The sequence below is a fragment of the Schistocerca cancellata genome, chromosome 1 (assembly GCF_023864275.1).
Source record: "Schistocerca cancellata isolate TAMUIC-IGC-003103 chromosome 1, iqSchCanc2.1, whole genome shotgun sequence".
NCBI classification, from domain to species: domain Eukaryota; kingdom Metazoa; phylum Arthropoda; class Insecta; order Orthoptera; family Acrididae; genus Schistocerca; species Schistocerca cancellata.
This window is the reverse complement of record NC_064626.1, coordinates 901,962,230-901,981,469: the sequence shown is the minus strand read 5'-3', so window position 1 is coordinate 901,981,469 and position 19,240 is coordinate 901,962,230. Positions and strand designations below refer to the sequence as shown.

Here is a 19,240-nt window from a genome sequence, read left to right as displayed (position 1 = left end):
CTTATCAGGAACTTAGTTTAAAATCAGGTGCAAAATTTGTATCCAATAAACAGACAGACAAAAACAAAGTACCCTCCACCACACACGAGACTCGAAACCTAGTTAATATTAGTGTCCTATAGTTGTGAGCTATGTTGAAAATTTCAAATCTCTACCTTACGGGCAAGCTAGTTTAAAATCAATTGCAGAATTTGCACTGGGGAAAAAAGAAAAGAAAAGAAGGGAAAAAAGACAAACAAGAACCAGACTTAATAAAAACACGTTAATAAGTGATTGTTTGTTTACATATACACAAATCTACAGTGGAGCACCGGATTTTAAACTTTAAAACCAACAAAAAATTGATCTTTAATGCTACAAGTAAAAAATTCATATTTCAGTAAGTAAATACATACATTTTGAATATACCTTGTGTTTAGAAATACATATTCCATTCACATCGCCTTGAAATAAGATACATCATTTGTCTTTTCAATCAGTTGACTCGCCTGTATTGGAACCATTCAAACGTGGTGGGTGAATGAAAACCTTCATATAGCTGACATGGCTGCAGAGACTTGTTTCATACAGTTGTTTCATTCGACTGAACAACCAATTGAATGAAAAAACAATTTACTGAACAATCAATTGTTATAAACAGGTGACTGTGCCAAATCCTTTCAAAACATAAATACTGAACACGTTATAAAATAATAGAGGTATATAGAGACAGATCTCCGGGCGGGGACTACTCAAGAGGATGTCGTTATCAGGAGAAAGAAAACTGGTGTTCTACGGATCGGAGCGTGGAATGTCAGATCCCTTAATCGGGCAGGTAGGTTAGAAAATTTAAAAAGGGAAATGGATAGGTTAAAGTTAGATATAGTGGGAATTAGTGAAGTTCGGTGGCAGGAGGAACAAGACTTCTGGTCAGGTGACTACAGGGTTATAAACACAAAGTCAAATAGGGGTAATGCAGGAGTAGGTATAATAATGAATAGGAAAATAGGAGTGCGGGTAAGCTACTACAAACAGCATAGTGAACGCATTATTGTGGCCAAGATAGATACGAAGCCCACACCTACTACAGTAGTACAAGTTTATATGCCAACTAGCTCTGCAGATGACGAAGAAATTGAAGAAATGTATGATGAAATAAAAGAAATTATTCAGATAGTGAAGGGAGACGCAAATTTAATAGTCATGGGTGACTGGAATTCGAGAGTAGGAAAAGGAAGAGAAGGAAACGTAGTGGGTGAATATGGATTGGGGCTAAGAAATGAAAGAGGAAGCCGTCTGGTAGAATTTTGCACAGAGCATAACTTAATCATAGCTAACACTTGGTTCAAGAATCATAAAAGAAGGTTGTATACATGGAAGAACCCTGGAGATACTAGAAGGTATCAGATAGATTATATAATGGTAAGACAGAGATTTAGGAACCAGGTTTTAGATTGTAAGACATTTCCAGGGGCAGGTGTGGACTCTGACCACAATCTATTGGTTATGAACTGTAGATTAAAACTGAAGAAACTGCAGAAAGGTGGGAATTTAAGGAGATGGGTCCTGGATAAACTGAAAGAACCAGAGGTTGTACAGAGTCTCAGGGAGAGCATAAGGGAACAATTGACAGGAATGGGGGAAAGAAATACAGTAGAAGAAGAATGGGTAGCTTTGAGCGATGAAGTAGTGAAGGCAGCAGAGGATCAAGTAGGTAAAAAGACGAGGGCTAGTAGAAATCCTTGGGTAACAGAAGAAATATTGAATTTAATTGATGAAAGGAGAAAATATAAAAATGCAGTAAATGAAGCAGGCAAAAAGGAATACAAACGTCTCAAAAATGAGATCGACAGGAAGTGCAAAATGGCTAAGAAGGGATGGCTAGAGGACAAATGTAAGGATGTAGAGGCTTATCTCACTAGCGGTAAGATAGATACTGCCTACAGGAAAATTAAAGAGACCTTTGGAGATAAGAGAACCACTTGTATGAACATTAAGAGCTCAGATGGAAACCCAGTTCTAAGCAAAGAAGGGAAAGCAGAAAGGTGGAAGGAGTATATAGAGGGTCTATACAAGGGCGATGAACTTGAGGACAATATTATGGAAATGGAAGAGGATGTAGATGAAGATGAAATGGGAGATACGATACTGCGTGAAGAGTTTGACAGAGCACTGAAAGACCTGAGTCGAAACAAGGCCCCCGGAGTAGACAACATTCCATTGGAACTACTGACGGCCTTGGGAGAGCCAGTCCTGACAAAACTCTACCATCTGGTGAGCAAGATGTATGAAACAGGCGAAATACCCTCAGACTTCAAGAAGAGTAAAATAATTCCAATCCCAAAGAAAGCAGGTGTTGACAGATGTGAAAATTACCGAACAATCAGTTTAATAAGCCACAGCTGCAAAATACTAACACGAATTCTTTACAGACGAATGGAAAAACTGGTAGAAGCCGACCTCGGGGAAGATCAGTTTGGATTCTGTAGAAATACTGGAACACGTGAGGCAATACTGACCTTACGACTTATCTTAGAAGAAAGATTAAGGAAAGGCAAACCTACGTTTCTAGGATTTGTAGACGTGGAGAAAGCTTTTGACAATGTTGACTGGAATACTCTCTTTCAAATTCTAAAGGTGGCAGGGGTAAAATACAGGGAGCGAAAGGCTATTTACAATTTGTACAGAAACCAGTTGGCAGTTATAGGAGTCGAGGGACATGAAAGGGAAGCAGTGGTTGGGAAGGGAGTGAGACAGGGTTGTAACCTCTCCCCGATGTTATTCAATCTGTATATTGAGCAAGCAGTAGAGGAAACAAAAGAAAAATTCGGAGTAGGTTTTAAAATCCATGGAGAAGAAATAAAAACGTTGAGGTTCGCCGATGACATTGTAATTCTGTCAGAGACAGCAAAGGACTTGGAAGAGCATTTGAACGGAATGGATGGTGTCTTGAAGGGAGGATATAAGATGAACATCAACAAAAGCAAAACGAGGATAATGGAATGTAGTCGAATTAAGTCGGGTGATGTTGAGGGTATTAGATTAGGAAATGAGACACTTCAAGTAGTAAAAGAGTTTTGCTATTTGGGGAGCAAAATAACTGATGATGGTCGAAGTAGAGAGGATATAAAATGTAGACTGGCAATGGCAAGAAAATCGTTTTTGAAGAAGAGAATTTTGTTAACATCGAGTATAGATTTAAGTGTCAGGAAGTCATTTCTGAAAGTATTTGTATGGAGTGTAGCCATGTATGGAAGTGAAACATGGACGGTAAATAGTTTGGACAAGAAGAGAATAGAAGCTTTCGAAATGTGGTGCTACAGAAGAATGCTGAAGATTAGATGGGTAGATCACATAACTAATGAGGAAGTATTGAATAGGATTGGGGAGAAGAGAAGTTTGTGGCACAACTTGAGCAGAAGAAGGGATCGGTTGGTAGGACATGTTCTGAGGCATCAAGGGATCACCAATTTAGTATTGGAGGGCAGCGTGGAGGGTAAAAATCGTAGGGGGAGACCAAGAGATGAATACACTAAGCAGATTCAGAAGGATGTAGGTTGCAGTAGGTACTGGGAGATGAAGAAGCTTGCACAGGATAGAGTAGCGTGGAGAGCTGCATCAAACCAGTCTCAGGACTGAAGACCATAACAACAACAACAGAGACAGAGATTCAGTAGGGAAGTTTCGGCTAGTTTGTTTATTCATTTTTATGTAAGCAGTGGAATGTGAAAACAGTACGGAGGTTGGTTGGACACCCTTAGACTCTACAGGCAAAGTCAATGTGGCGGGGGGTCTTTGTAATGTGTAGAAGCAGCCTTAAGATTAACTAGAACCTGGTGGGAAAGCAGCGCCTGATATCAAAAGTTTCAAAACATTTATTTATCATTATTTAAATCTGTGTGCAAAAAACTTGTTTCATTTTATAGAGAGTGTCCAGATATATACTTTTTGCAGGTTTCATGCAGCCTTGCTGTCTTTAGTGGAACAGATATTAAGAAAAATACAATTTAAATTTAATCAATGTGAATTGGAAGAACTGGATGATAAAACTCTGGATGATGATGTAAGTTGAGTAGTTTCATAATTGTGATACTCTAATGCATTATGTCCTTTCCTATATAATATTTGTATGCACCTGTAATACACTGATAAGAGAAACTGTGTTAAAGATGAGTAAGGCATGTAGAATCTCATCATTTCACACACATTCGATTTGGAGGCATCTTTGAAAGTCGCACAGTTAGTGACCTGGAAATATAGCATGCATTTTTTTAAAAAATGTTTTTATGCTTCATGCTTGAAGACAAAGCCGCAATACATTGAAATTGACCATTGAAAAAAAGTGATGATCAGGATGGTTTTTGACTGAAATGTTTGCTTTTGCAAAACTTCTTGTTTCCATTGATAATCAGCACCATATTCCTGCCAGTGAACAGAGTGCTCTGATTTGATGTGTTTCTGTATATTATTTTTATTTTCCCACCAGATTCATTAATTACAAAATTGGCCGAATATTGATTTCAGACTTTCATGGCCATTCATAGCTGTCGGACCCTGTGTAAGTACATTGTGTAGAACTGGAAATATATCTATTCACAACGTACGGGAAATCTTTCAGCCTGATCGAAATACGTTGGCAGGTTTTGTTTTCCAGTCACTAGAGTAAAGAGTGTGGACACTATAAACTGTTAGTCAGTCCTGAGCATAAGGAAACTGCAAAACTGCATTTATTACTGCTAATTACTGCTAGAAGGTTAGTCATACGGATCGCCAATCCCATCTGGTGTTGTGAACATAGGCGCTCAGTGGTGGGGGGGGGGGGGGGGGGGGGGGACAGGAGGAGCTCTTGCCCCCTTATAGAATCTGAACAATATCATTTTGTTACTTACAGATTTCTTTTGAATTTCTAACACTCATTGTCTGTGACTCCTCTAAAATGCAAATTTAATGTTGCCGACCGTGATGAAAAATACTGGAGCTTTAGGAGTCACTAAATACACTCCTGGAAATTGAAATAAGAACACCGTGAATTCATTGTCCCAGGAAGGGGAAACTTTATTGACACATTCCTGGGGTCAGATAGATCACATGATCACACTGACAGAACCACAGGCACATAGACACAGGCAACAGAGCATGCACAATGTCGGCACTAGTACAGTGTATATCCACCTTTCGCAGCAATGCAGGCTGCTATTCTCCCATGGAGACGTTCGTAGAGATGCTGGATGTAGTCCTGTGGAACGGCTTGCCATGCCATTTCCACCTGGCGCCTCAGTTGGACCAGCGTTCGTGCTGGACGTGCAGACCGCGTGAGACGACGCTTCATCCAGTCCCAAACATGCTCAATGGGGGACAGATCCGGAGATCTTGCTGACCAGGGTAGTTGACTTACACCTTCTAGAGCACGTTGGGTGGCACGGGATACATGCGGACGTGCATTGTCCTGTTGGAACAGCAAGTTCCCTTGCCGGTCTAGGAATGGTAGAACGATGGGTTCCATGACGGTTTGGATGTACCGTGCACTATTCAGTGTCCCCTCGACGATCACCAGTGGTGTACGGCCAGTGTAGGAGATCGCTCCCCACACCATGATGCCGGGTGTTGGCCCTGTGTGCCTCGGTCGTATGCAGTCCTGATTGTGGCGCTCACCTGCACGGCGCCAAACACGCATACGACCATCATTGGCACCAAGGCAGAAGCGACTCTCATCGCTGAAGACGACACGTCTCCATTCGTCCCTCCATTCACGCCTGTCGCGACACCACTGGAGGCAGGCTGCACGATGTTGAGGCGTGAGCGGAAGACGGCCTAACGGTGTGCGGGACCGTAGCCCAGCTTCATGGAGACGGTTGCGTATGGTCCTCGCCGATACCCCAAGAGCAACAGTGTCCCTAATTTGCTGGGAAGTGGCGGTGCGGTCCCCTACGGCACTGCGTAGGATCCTACGGTCTTGGCGTGCATCCGTGCGTCGCTGCGGTCCGGTCCCAGGTCGACGGGCACGTGCACCTTCCGCCGACCACTGGCGACAACATCGATGTACTGTGGAGACCTCACGCCCCACGTGTTGAGCTATTCGGCGGTACGTCCACCCGGCCTCCCGCATGCCCACTACACGCCCTCGCTCAAAGTCCGTCAACTGCACATACGGTTCACGTCCACGCTGTCGCGGCATGCTACCAGTGTTAAAGACTGCGATGGAGCTCCGTATGCCACGGCAAACTGGCTGACACTGACGGCGGCGGTGCACAAATGCTGCGCAGCTAGAGCCATTCGACGGCCGACACCGCGGTTCCTGGTGTGTCCGCTGTGCCGTGCTTGTGATCATTGCTTGTACAGCCCTCTCGCAGTGTCTGGAGCAAGTATGGTGGGTCTGACACACCGGTGTCAATGTGTTCTTTTTTCCATTTCCAGGAGTGTATGTTGGATTTTAGTAGTTGTCACTCTGTTCAGGGGAAATTATGCTGATTCATTGGCTGGTTGATTTGGGGGAGGGAACCAAACAAGCTAATTCCTTGCTGCTGTTGCAGTTTTGGCACTGATCTGCAGTCAAACTGGATAAGAACCTGTACAGAACTATGCTGAAATAATGTCTTCAGTCTTCGCTCTGAATTCCACAACCAAATAAAATATTATAGAAGATGTCTAAGTTCAATAAGGGTTTTTGAAGTTTATTCCCTGTTTCTCCACTCTGACGGAAATGTGGCATTTTTGTTGATATCCAGCCATATTTTTGTGAATCATTCTTTTTTTTTTCCTATTTCATATTTTTACTTTTCAGTTTCAACCTACTATTGTGAGAGTATGATATAATTATTTTTGTGAATATTTTTTACCGTTATTTAGTAACTCATTGGCTGCCTAGGATTAAATCACGTGAGAATGTACTTTCAGGTCACTGAATCAAAAAATGGCATCCATGTTCATACTAATAACAAAAAAGATATGTTCTGCTTGTACTGTTGACATATGCATTCCTTTTATGGACTGAAGTAATCTACCTTAAAACTACTAAGTAGAAAATTATCAGTCTTTGGAGATACAATAAGTTGTATGTACTTCTTGTCCCATCTAGATTGTGGGACATGACACATTTTCAGATTGTTGAATCAGGTATATCGAAACTGGAAGATTTTGCATCTTGTCCCCACTTGGGAAAATTTCTCGGATGCCCAGGTTGTGAGAGTCATAATTGATCTCAGTGATAACCAGAATTAGCTTTTCACTCGTTTCTAAATAAAAAAGAAAAATTATAAGCAGTGCACAGCTCAAAACATTCAGTAATGGCTACCATGCAGTTGGTCATAAACAGGGTAGCACAGGCTTGACATTTATCAGTATCTGACACAGTTTAAAACGTCTGCCACCTAAAACTGCCATGTTAAAGTGTCCAGATTCACTATTTTTACGTGGGACTCCCATAAATGGATTTCATAAACCAATTTCCGAATTCTGCACCCCCGTTTTTGAAATACAGTAGGGTTATCATTTTATGTCTTCTTGTTAATAGTTTTTAACTTATGTGGTCAGTGTGACTTTATTGTGCAGTGGATGAAAAGTAGAAATATGTTAGACTACCTTTAACATAATTGATCGGCCATTGTGCTGACTAGATCAGAAAGCAGAACAGCTGATTTCCAGATATACTATTTGATCAATCTATCAAAACCATTTCAGCCCTTAATATATAAACAAGGCAGTGAAAAACAGTTTCTGATATTTGGTGTTGATCTTCCAAAAGTTGTGTCACATGTAAATGTAGTGATTACAGCAACTTTTGAGCTTTAGCTAGCAGACAGATGTAAGTGTACCTTTGTTCTAAGATGTTAGGTCCCACAACTTAGTATTACATTGCATTATGTGACATGTATAAAGACCATTCAACCACCTACAACTGATGTAACACTATAGCATCGAGCGCACTGCTACATTGTTGTGTTTGTATACTTTCTGTTTTTCAGATACATTGTTAAGTATTATTGTTTCAAATCAGCTTCACTAGATGATATGCAGTACCAATGACTCAAAATTTGCAAAATTTTCAATATTTATATGCAGAAAATAAAGCTGTTTCAAACTATCTCTTATAAAATAGTTTATCTGACTACAATTTGTTATGAAATAGGAGTATGGGGGAATATTGTGTGTTTGAATTTTGAGGCAGAATTTGCACATATCTTTGCATTTATTGCAAAATGCAAATTTTTCAGGTCCCTGTCATATATACTAATTCACTGATGAAACATGTCAACAATCTATTGCAGCTTGATAACTGTAGAGATCTTCACTATGACAATATTGAAAAGAAACGATGGAAAATCCAGGATGGAATGTAACAATATATGAAAAGGATAGTTGTTACTCACCATATAGCGGAGGTGTTGAGTTGTAGAAAGGTACAACCAAAAGACTGTCAGAAAGTTAGCTTTCGGTCAACAAGGTCTTTGTCAAAGGTAGATAACATACTAATTAACATGCATGTGACCTCAGTCCCTGGCATCTAGAGCCAGACTCTGTCTCTAGCTGCCAGAGACTGTGGTTGTGTGTGTGTTAATGGCGTTTGCGTGAGTGTGTGCATATGTGTATGTTGTCTACTTTCGACAATGGCCTTGTTGGCCAAAAGCTAACTTTCCAACAGTATTTTCATTGTGAGTTTCTGCAACTAAGCATCTCCACTATATGGTGAGTAGCAACTATTGTTTTCATATATTGTAATACTGACAGGAAAAAAAGATTTACACTTCCTTATAGGGAATCTAGGATTGACTTGGAATTGACTGAAATAAAACTAACGTACTGAATAACCGGGTCTTCTGCCAATTGTTCGCACAATTCTCACACAGTATTATGACAGTGTCACTCACTGTCTTCTCCAGGTGCTCCCTGAGACTCCTTCTTGAATGGATTGGGTCCATTATTTATGACTGGATGGTGCCAGGCACTCCTTTTGGGATCCGCACCTGCCAGGAATGGCTCTATTTGTCCTCTCTTACCTGGTGTCATGCCTGTCGCCTGATGCTCTGCTCACATCTGTGTCCACGTGTCATGCGTTCTACCCACAGATTGTGGCCATCCTCCAGTTGTCTTGGGCATTGTGTGTGAAGTGCTTGCCTGTTGGGGCAGGCCTCCAGTGCTGTACTTCTCATTGGGCACTCCAAGTGTTCAGTCCTATGACTGCTGTTGTTGGGACTGTCCAGTGATGTGTCGCCTCTAGTCTGTAGTGTCTCCTGCTGTGCCCAAGGGCAGTTTTCTCGATTTCCACTCCAATTTCTATGTATCATAGAATCTTGATGTTGTTTCTGTTGTGTTTTCAGAAGCTCAAGTGATGGATTCTAGGTGGGATGAGCTTGTATCCAGTGTCACAATTGATGATATTCTCAGAGACCTTGACCTCAATGGATTCTTTTCTGACACTATCCCAGTATCTCAGGACCTGTGTCACAATATGGGTATCATTATACTTCATCGAATGACTGAGTTTTAGACAATGCTCTGCTATTGCTGATTTGGTTGCCTGTCAGTCTGGTATGCATCCAATGTTCTTTACACCTGATTTCCACAGTCCTGGTGGTCTGGCCTATGAATGATATCCCACATTGGCACTGTATATTGTAAATACCTTGAGTCCATAGACCCAGATCATATTAAACTGATAGTTCGGTAATTTTCACACGTCAACACCTTCTTTCTTTGGGATTGGAAATATTATATTCTTCTTGAAGTCTGGAGCTATTTCACCTGTCTCATACATCTTGCTCACCAGATGGTAGAGTTTTGTCAGTCCTCGCTCTCCGAAGGCTGTCAGTAGTTTTAATGAAATGTTGTCTACTCCCAGAGCCTTGTTTCGACTTAGGTCTTTCAGTGCTCTGTCAAACTCTTCACGCAGTATCATATCTCCTATTTCATCTTCATCTGCATTCTCTTCCATTTCTATAATATTGTCCTCAAGAACATCGCCCTTGTATATACCCTCTATATACTCCTTCCACCTTTCTGCTTTCACTTCTTTCCTTAGAACTGGGTTTCCATCTGAGCTCTTGATATTCATGCAAGTCGTTCTCTTTTCTCCAAAGATCTCTTTAATTTTCCTGTAGACAGTATCTATCTTACCCCTGGAAGCAGTGGTTGGGAAGGGAGTGAGACAGGGCTGTAGCCTATCCCCAATGTTATTCAATCTGTATATTGAGCAAGCAATAAAGGAAGCAAAAGAAAAGTTTGGAGTAGGTATTAAAATCCATGGAGACGAAATAAAAACTTTGAGGTTCGCCAGTGACATTGTAATTCTGTCAGAGGCAGCAAAGGACTTGGAAGAGCAGTTGAACGGAATGGAGAGTGTCTTGAAAGGAGGGTATAAGATGAACATCAACAAAAGCAAAATGAGGATAATGGAATGTAGTCGGATTAAGTCAGGTGATGCTGAGTGAATTAGATTAGGAAATGAGACACTTAAAGTAGTAAAGGAGTATTGTTATTTGGGGAGCAAAATAACTGATGATGGTCGAAGTAGAGAGAATATAAAATGTAGACTGGCAATGGCAAGGAAAACGTTTCTGAAGAAGAAAAATTTGTTAACATCGAGTATAGATTTACGTGTCAGGAAGTCGTATCTGAAAGTATTTGTATTCCTTTTTGCCTGGTTTATTTACTGCGTTTTTATATTTTCTCCTTTCATCAATTAAATTCAATACCTCTTCTGTTACCCAAGGAATTCTATTAGCCCTCATCTTTTTACCTACTTGATCCTCTGCTACCTTCACTATTTCGTCCCTCAAAGCTACCCATTCTTCTTCTACTGTATTTCTTTCCCCCATTCTTGTCAATTGTTCCCTAATGCTCTCCATGAAGCTCTCTACAACCTCTGGTTCTTTCAGTTTATCCAGGTCCCATCTCCTCAAATTCCCACCGTTTTGCAGTTTCTTCAGTTTTAATCTACAGTTCATAACCAATAGATTGTGGTCAGAGCCCACATCTGCCCCTGGAAATGTCTTACAATCTAAAACCTGGTTCCTGAATCTCTGTCTTACCATTAGATAATCTATCTGATACCTTCTAGTATCTCCAGGCTTCTTCCATGTATACAACCTTCTTTCACGATTCTTGAACTAAGTGTTAGCTATGATTAACTTATGCTCTGTGCAAAATTCTACCAGGTGGCTTCCTCTTTCATTTCTTCCCCCCAATCCATATTCACCTACTACGTTTCCTTCTCTCCCTTTACCTACTATCGAATTCCAGTCACCCATGACTATTAAATTTTCACCTCCCTTCACTATCTGAATAATTTCTTTTATCTCATCATACAGTTCATCAATTTCTTTGTCATCTGCAGAGCTAGTTGGCATATAAACTTGTACTACTGTAGTAGGCATGGGCTTCGTGTCTATCTTGGCCACAATAATGCGTTCACTATGCCGTTTGTAGTAGCTTACCCACACTCCTATTTTTTTATTCATTATTAATCCTACTCCTGCATTACCCCTATTTGATTTTGTATTTATAACCCTGTATTCACCTGACCAAAAGTCTTGTTCCTCCTGCCACCGAACTTCACTAATTCCCACTATATCTAACTTTAACCTATCCATTTCCCTTTTTAAATTTTCTAACCTACCTGCCCGATTAAGGGATCTGACATTCCACACTCCAATCTGTTAAACGCCAGTTTTCTTTCTCCTGATAACAACGTCCTCCTGAGTTGTGCCCACCCGGAGATCTGAATGGGGGTCTATTTTACCTCCGGAATATTTTACCTCATAGGACGCCATCATCATTTAACCATACAGCAAAGCTGTATGCCCTCGGGAAAAGTTATGGCTGTAGTTTTCCCTTGCTTTCAGCCATTCGCAGTACCAGCGCAGCAAGTCCGTTATGGTTAGTGTTACAATGCCAGATCAGTCCAATCATCCAGACTGTTGTCCCTGCAACTACTGAAAAGGCTGCTGCCCCTCTTCAGGAACCACACGTTTGTCTGGCCTCTCAACAGATACCCCTCCGTTGTGGTTGCACCTACAGTACGGCTATCTGTATCGCTGAGGCACACAAGCCTCCCCACCAACAGTAAGGTCCATGGTTCGAGGGGGGGGGGGGGTGGATAACCAGAGTAATGAAATTTGTTTCGCCTCCTGTATCTGACTCGTTGTTGATATAGTTCTATTTTGCAGTATGACTTGATGCTAAACAAATCAGAAATATTAACAACCATCTTTTAACAAGAGCACAAGTTTACAAAAATGTTTGAGCATACTGGAACACTAGGAATATGTCTAAGACTCATTTGCTTCAAAATTTTAAGCTCAAACTGTATTGAATTCTCATCAGTGTAGGTTATCCACCCTTAATATAGAAAAGACTATGTGTGAATTAAAGATGTACACATGGTGCATAGAAATTCATATTTAAAATGAGAAGTGTACTGACATATGACTAAAAAAAAGTTTATATACAAAAAACTTAGTTCATGGTTTAATGCCAATTAATAAGCAGCTCATACATTTGCAAATTAAGCCATTCAGTTTTATTGTGACCTATGGTAAGCATTTTTCACACAACAGCATATGCATAGCTGTGTCTGTGACAGTTTTAGGAAAGACATTTCTTGACACATCTGAACATAAAATAGAGGGAAACATTCCACGTGGGAAAAATATATCTAAAAAGAAAGATGGTGAGACTTACCAAACAAAAGCGCTGGCAGGTCGATAGACACACAAACATACACACAAAGTTCAAGCTTTCACAACAAACGGTTGATTCGTCCGGAAAGAGGGAAGGTGAGGGAAAGACGAAAGGATGTGGGTTTTAAGGGAGAGGGTAAGGAGTCATTCCAATCCCGGGAGCAGAAAGACTTACTCTAAGGGGAAAAAGGACAGGTATACACTCGCACACACACGCAGACACGCATCATCCCGGGAGCGGAAAGACTTACCTTAGGGGGGAAAAAAGGACAGGTATACACTCGCGCGCGCGCACACACACACACACACACACACACACACACACACACACACACACACATCCATCTGCACATACGCAGACACAAGCAGACATTTGTAAAGGCCTTTACAAATGTCTGGTTGTGTCTGTATATGTGTGGATGGATATGTGTGTGTGTGCGAGTGTATACCCGTCCTTTTTTCCCCCTAAGGTAAGTCTTTCCGCTCCTGGGATTGGAATGACTCCTTACCCTCTCCCTTAAAACCCAAATCCTTTCGTCTTTCCCTCTCCTTCCCTCTTTCCTGACGAGGCAACCGTTTATTGCAAAAGCTTGAATTTTGTGTGTATGTTTGTGTTTGTTTGTGTGTCCTTCGACCTGCCAGCGCTTTCATTTGGTAAGTCACATCATCTTTGTTTTAGATATATTTTTCCCACGTGGAATGTGATCTGTGTCTGTGTATATGCGGATGGGTATGTGTGTGTGTGCGAGTGTATACCTGTCCTTTTTTCCCCCTAAGGTAAGTCTTTCCGCTCCCGGGATTGGATTGACTCCTTACCCTCTCCCTTAAAACCCACATCCTTTCGTCTTTCCCTCTCCTTCCCTTTTTCCTGACGAAGCAACCGTTTGTTGCGAAAGCTTGAATTTTGTGTGTATGTTTGTGTTTGTTTGTGTGTCTATCGACCTGCCAGCGCTTTTGTTTGGTAAGTCTCATCATCTTTGTTTTTAGATATATTTTTCTCACGTGGAATGTTTCCCACATGCTGTTTTTAGTGTTACACCGTAACCAGATAAGTGTCAGTGATGAATTTCTATTATCCATAGTATGAATGGCACCAATGAAAATTTCAAGTCGAGGTTACCATTTGAAACTCACATTTCAAGCGCAACAGATCTGCATTTGATGCCTCATCAGTTGTTGACATATCATGTAGACAATGGAGACAGTACCATCTGGTATGAAAAAATAAATTTTCTTCCATTTCTGTAGACAGTGCCGTCCAGCAAGCAAAAGTAAATAGTCTTCCATTTTATTGAGATTGTATTTTTACATTCTAAATAAACTCTTGTTGTTCATCATCGTTTGAAATGAAGTAGTTAAATGGAGAACATTCAGCATAGCAATCATTGCAACATGAAAATGGTACAGACAGATGTATTCTCTACCTTCCTCTTATAGTCTGTCAGTTGGCATGAAGAAATCATGTATACTTCAAAGGTGGTGTTTACATTTTTGTATATGAAGTATGATTAATGCCCTGCTTTGATCAGATCATAGTGTCGGCATTCCTATGTTTCACGCAATTTATAATAGAGTAAAGACATGTTATATTTTGTTAACCAGTTCACTATGGTCATGTTCTCAGTTCAGCCATAAACCCTGTGGTATTTTCTGTATTTAATCATTCACTAATTCCTCTCTTTAGTAAAGCATTAATACTGTTCATGCACTTGTCATTCTGACACCATTTGTTCCACATATTTTACTTCTATTTTTGTGAAATTCCTTTCGGCTACAAGTTTGCATCATCAGAAATTTAATAATACACTGTTGTTCAACAATTAATAGTACTCACAGTTTCTCTTGTTACAGGGCTCATTTATAACATGGAAAATTCATTTCACCATGTCTTCCCCCTCCCCACAGCAAGCAAGCAAGCGCACACACACACACACACACACACACACACACACACACACACACACACAGAGAGAGAGAGAGAGAGAGAGAGAGAGAGAGAGAGAGAGAGAGAGAGAGTCACAATCACCTTCACATTGTATAAGAAGTTACTCATATTGAATAGCTATTGTACATTACTGTAATGACAGCTTGTTTTATTTTTATCCATAATGAACTGATGAAGTTAATGGTTTTAATTTCTTTTGTCAGGAGCAAACAGAATGGCAGAAGTTTCTTCGGCAAAATATAGAAATTGTCGCGAAAGTTGGTGAATTTGCTCCGTTAGATACATACTCATTAGTGGTAAGTATATTAATGTCTTATAAACACTATCTTGCATTTCGAATGTTTTGTTGCTTAATTATTATACAGCATGTGATTGGTATATGTTGCCATGCAATTTGTACTTTTTGTCTAAAACTAACATAATTATTTCTGAACAACTTAAAATTTTAGCTTTAAAATATGTTGACAACAGTGCACAATCTTCAGTCTCAATATTTTATTTTTCTGTTTAAATCAAATACCTTTTGAAGTGGCAACTCTGTCTTCAAGAGCTGCATTGACATTTTTGAGAGTACATCTATTTCAGTTTATTATTTGACAGGAAAAAACACAGTTGTTAATTTAGTTACAGGCATGTCTCAGATTTATTTCAATGTGCAAGTAATTGGTTGCACAGTGATTACTTTCATTCACCCACAGAATGTGTATCTTCTACATCAGGAAAGAATTCCCATATATGCAGTCACACTGCATGAAATTTTCATTTGTATTGTTCTGCAACACAATTGAAATTCACACACCCCATTTACTGTTTGTAATTGCACATACTTAATCTGTACATTTGTGACTTACGAAGTTACCACTTACCTATTTTTGAAGCTTATGCAAACAGATTGAGTTAAATAAGTTATAATACAGTAAAGAAATAGGGAAAGATAAGGACAGAGTTGTGGTTGAGGATATTTTAAACATCATGGATTGAGGAACTTCTGAATATTTAGAAGCTATTACATACAGAATATCTATAATTCAACACTTCCAAGAGGCCTAGCCATTAATGGCTGAGGATGGGCTTGGTGAACCTCACATTTCAGAATATGGGCTGGTCAACACTACATGTCCTGTACCACTACAAACTGTAGTCATTTTTCAGCAAGTACCACAAAGTATGAAGTAAACTGTTGTGCCTTGAAGAAAAGGGATTTTAAAGCTAATTATCATGTCAAAAAATAATAAAGTTAATTAATTATTTATTTATTTGTTTGTTTGCTGGTAAATGTCTTCAGTCCTAGTACATACAGAAAGTCCTGTATCACAGTGTCATAACATGCCACTAGAGCAGCTGAAACAAAATGGTGTATCCCATTGCTAAAGTGGAGTATAATGTGGTAATTCATTTTTGGGAAGGGAGAAATGTTGCAGCTGTGTAAGGCCAATCCAGATAACTTCCTTAGCTGCTTGGGTTGATATGACACAACAGCAACATTTCCATTGCTGTCAAAAATGCACGATACTCCATTTTACCATTTTGCCTCCAACGGCATGTTATGGTACTGTGATACACGACTTTCATTATGTACCAGGACTGAAGACATGTACCTACTAGCAAATAAATAAACTTGAAACATCGTGGGAGATTAAAACTGTGTGCTGGAGTGGATCACAAACCTGGGACCTTTGCCTGTCACAGGAAAGTGATCTAACAACTAAGCTACTTGAGTGTCACTCATGGCCTGTCCTCACAGCCTTACCTTCACCATTATCTCATTTCATACCTCCCAAACTTCACACAAACTCTCCTGTGACTCTTTTGGGCCTAGCACTAGTGGAAGAAAGGAGTTTGCACTATGCCTGCTTCAATCCCAAGATTATGAGGACAGAGCAAGAAGCAAAAATGGATTAAGAGGAAGACAAATGAAATGAGTAGTATAATCAAAAACTGAGTGGAAAAGGGCATGGGAAAAAAGTGACTTTTACATTTAACAGCGTGTTGGCAGTGTTACGTGTTTCACTTCCTGAAAATCAATTCTGTCATATAATTTAATAGGTTTTCTCAAGTGTATTTTCCTCACGATATAATTATACTGCCGGAAAAAATTGGTGTACCTTGGAAGGTGACATCAACTTGATTTGATGATGACACGTACACATGGGGAATAATAGACGTGCTGATAGTGGTATCAACATTGTCCATCAACAGGTAGAGATAGCATAGCTACTAGAGCACCATTTGTGTATACCCTTTAATAGGGAATACTCACAGGCAGAAGGCTAAGTGTGATGCAAGCAAGCAACCATGCCAAGGGGACACCCTCGTGCTTCCTACAGCCAACTGAGCAAGTTTCAGAGGGTGAAATTGTGGCATTTCAAATGGCAGGATTATCTTTTCCAAGAACTACCACACAAGTTGGATGTGCTGCATCAGTTGTGCACCATTGCTTGAATCTGGTCTCATGAACATTCTCACGCTGGTAGACAAGGCAGCACAGACACCTGCCAGGATAGTTGTATTGTAAGGATACCAGTAGCTTATTATACAGCTACCACACCACAGGCACAAGGGCTTGTGAACACAGATGTGTGAACACGAACTGTTGAAAACTGTTTATTAGCAGGGGGATTGTGGGTACGCACACCTCTAGCCCGTCTTCCACTCACACCACACCATCGACGTGCACAGCTTGACTGGTGCCATTAGAGCATCACATGTAAGGTGGAATGGCATGCTGTGATCTTCAACGATGAAAGGAGATTCTGCCTGCATGCAAATTACAGTCATTTTCACATACGGCGTATAACTGCATACAACGTATACCTGGTGAGCAGTGTCTCATAGTAAATTTTTCCAAAATACCATGACCCCATCCCAGGCCTTATGGTCTGGGGTGCAGTAAGCTGCAACCATCATCCACCTTGGGTGTTTCTGGACTGGACACCAACCAGTGCTCGGTACATGCAGAATCTTGTCAGACCCATTCTTTTGCCATTCTTGCTGGAGGAAGTCTGTGTCTTGTTCCAACAGGATAATGTTCATCACACACAGCCCTTGAAGCTCAACGTGCTGAACAAGATGGGCAGCTACTTCCCTGGCCAGCATGAGCTCTGGACTTGTTTCCAGTCTAGCATGTGTGGGATATGAGGACACGAGAAGTGACTCATGTGACTAATCAACCGACAGCTCTTACAGATCTATGTAAACGGGTTGAGCAGGCATGGCAAAATTTTCTCCGGACAGTATTAGCCATTTGTATGATTTACTGGAAACCAGAGTCAGCACCTGCATTGCCACCTGTGCAGGCTACACCAAGTATTGATATGAGTGTTTCCACATGGGTCGAAATGAGCCACCTGGGCAGTGCTTGTGCTATTAATTGTAAATGTAATTATTTCATGTACTCTGTATGCACTGTCACAACAATAAATCTTGAGTGAATTGGAAACCTCTAAAAGGGTGTACTATTTTTTTTCCAGCAGTGTGTATAACTTAATTTTCAAACATTAATTAATTTAAGGAAATTACAGAAAGTTTAGAGCTGGATGGCCAGATGGTACATCTGAAGATGAGTCCAATGACAATCACTGTGAGGTCACATATTGTGTGAGTGGTGTGGGAACTATTACTGCAATGTTACTGGTAAATGTGTCCTGTAAAGATTACAGGGAAGGGAAAAAAGGAGTGTTTGAGAGGTGGCCAAAAATTTTATTACTGCATCAGAAAATAAAGTTATTTAATTATATATTTATTTCCAGAATGAATGTTCACTCTGCAGCAGTGTGTGCACTGATTCCTTTGTGTCAACTGCTCCTTCTGCATAAAAATGGTGAATGCTAAAAGAAACCAACAGTCATATCTCACTAACTGTGTACAGTAGTTTGTCATAAATGTTTGGCTGACATGGCCTTCAGCAGAAATAATGCACGCAGGGGACCACATCTGATGTATGATGTTGACACAAATTTTTCATATAAAATAATATTTCCCTGTGTGAAACTGAGCTACAACTCATGTAAAAGAATTCGTACGGATCTTGTTAATATTTTGTACAAAAATTTGTCTGGCTCTGAGGGAATATTTCTTGCAAAACTGTGTGGCAGGCAATGCGTCAAATTATGATAAACAGCTCAAAACTTAAAAAAAGTCTTGATTATTTTTAATTGTATTCTACAAAAGACTTAAAGTATTATCCTTTATTTTTTACTGTTTGTGTTACTTGTTGTAATAAGAACAATTAGCAGCACAATCAAAAACAAAAATGATAGATTTACTTTTTGTTGCATATATCTAGAATGAGGAGGTACTCAAGGATGTAGAATATGTCAGATATTTGGTAGTCCTAGTTCATGGAATTGTGAAATTTCTTTTGGAACTTGCAAGGAGTCAAGAGAAAGCATTAGGTAGAGGTTAGGGAAAGGGGGAGAAGGAGTAATACACATGCTGGTGGTGTGACTTTTTTTGTCTTTCATACTCTTTGATTTCCTTAATGTTCAACATCCCTCACTGCTCATATTAGGTGCTTGGAGTTTCAATTATTTCTCTAAGATTTTACTTTCAGGCTATTGTCCATTGTTGTTTCTGGATCATTCTTTTAAGATCCAAAGAGCAGAGTGGCTATTTATTAACTATATGTAGTGAAATAGCTACC

General features: G+C 40.2%; 1 protein-coding gene across 2 annotated transcripts in view; it reads left to right on the top strand.

Annotated features, from left to right (window-relative positions):
- LOC126190902 (exportin-6-B) overlaps positions 1 to 19,240 on the top strand; it is a 348,598-nt gene that overhangs the window by 201,049 nt on the left and 128,309 nt on the right. For both annotated transcript variants that reach the window (XM_049931537.1, XM_049931530.1), the window contains exons 9-10: positions 3,934 to 4,042; positions 14,802 to 14,894. In XM_049931537.1, coding sequence (XP_049787494.1) covers positions 3,934 to 4,042; positions 14,802 to 14,894 — 202 coding nt within the window. The remainder of the gene's footprint in view (positions 1 to 3,933; positions 4,043 to 14,801; positions 14,895 to 19,240) is intronic.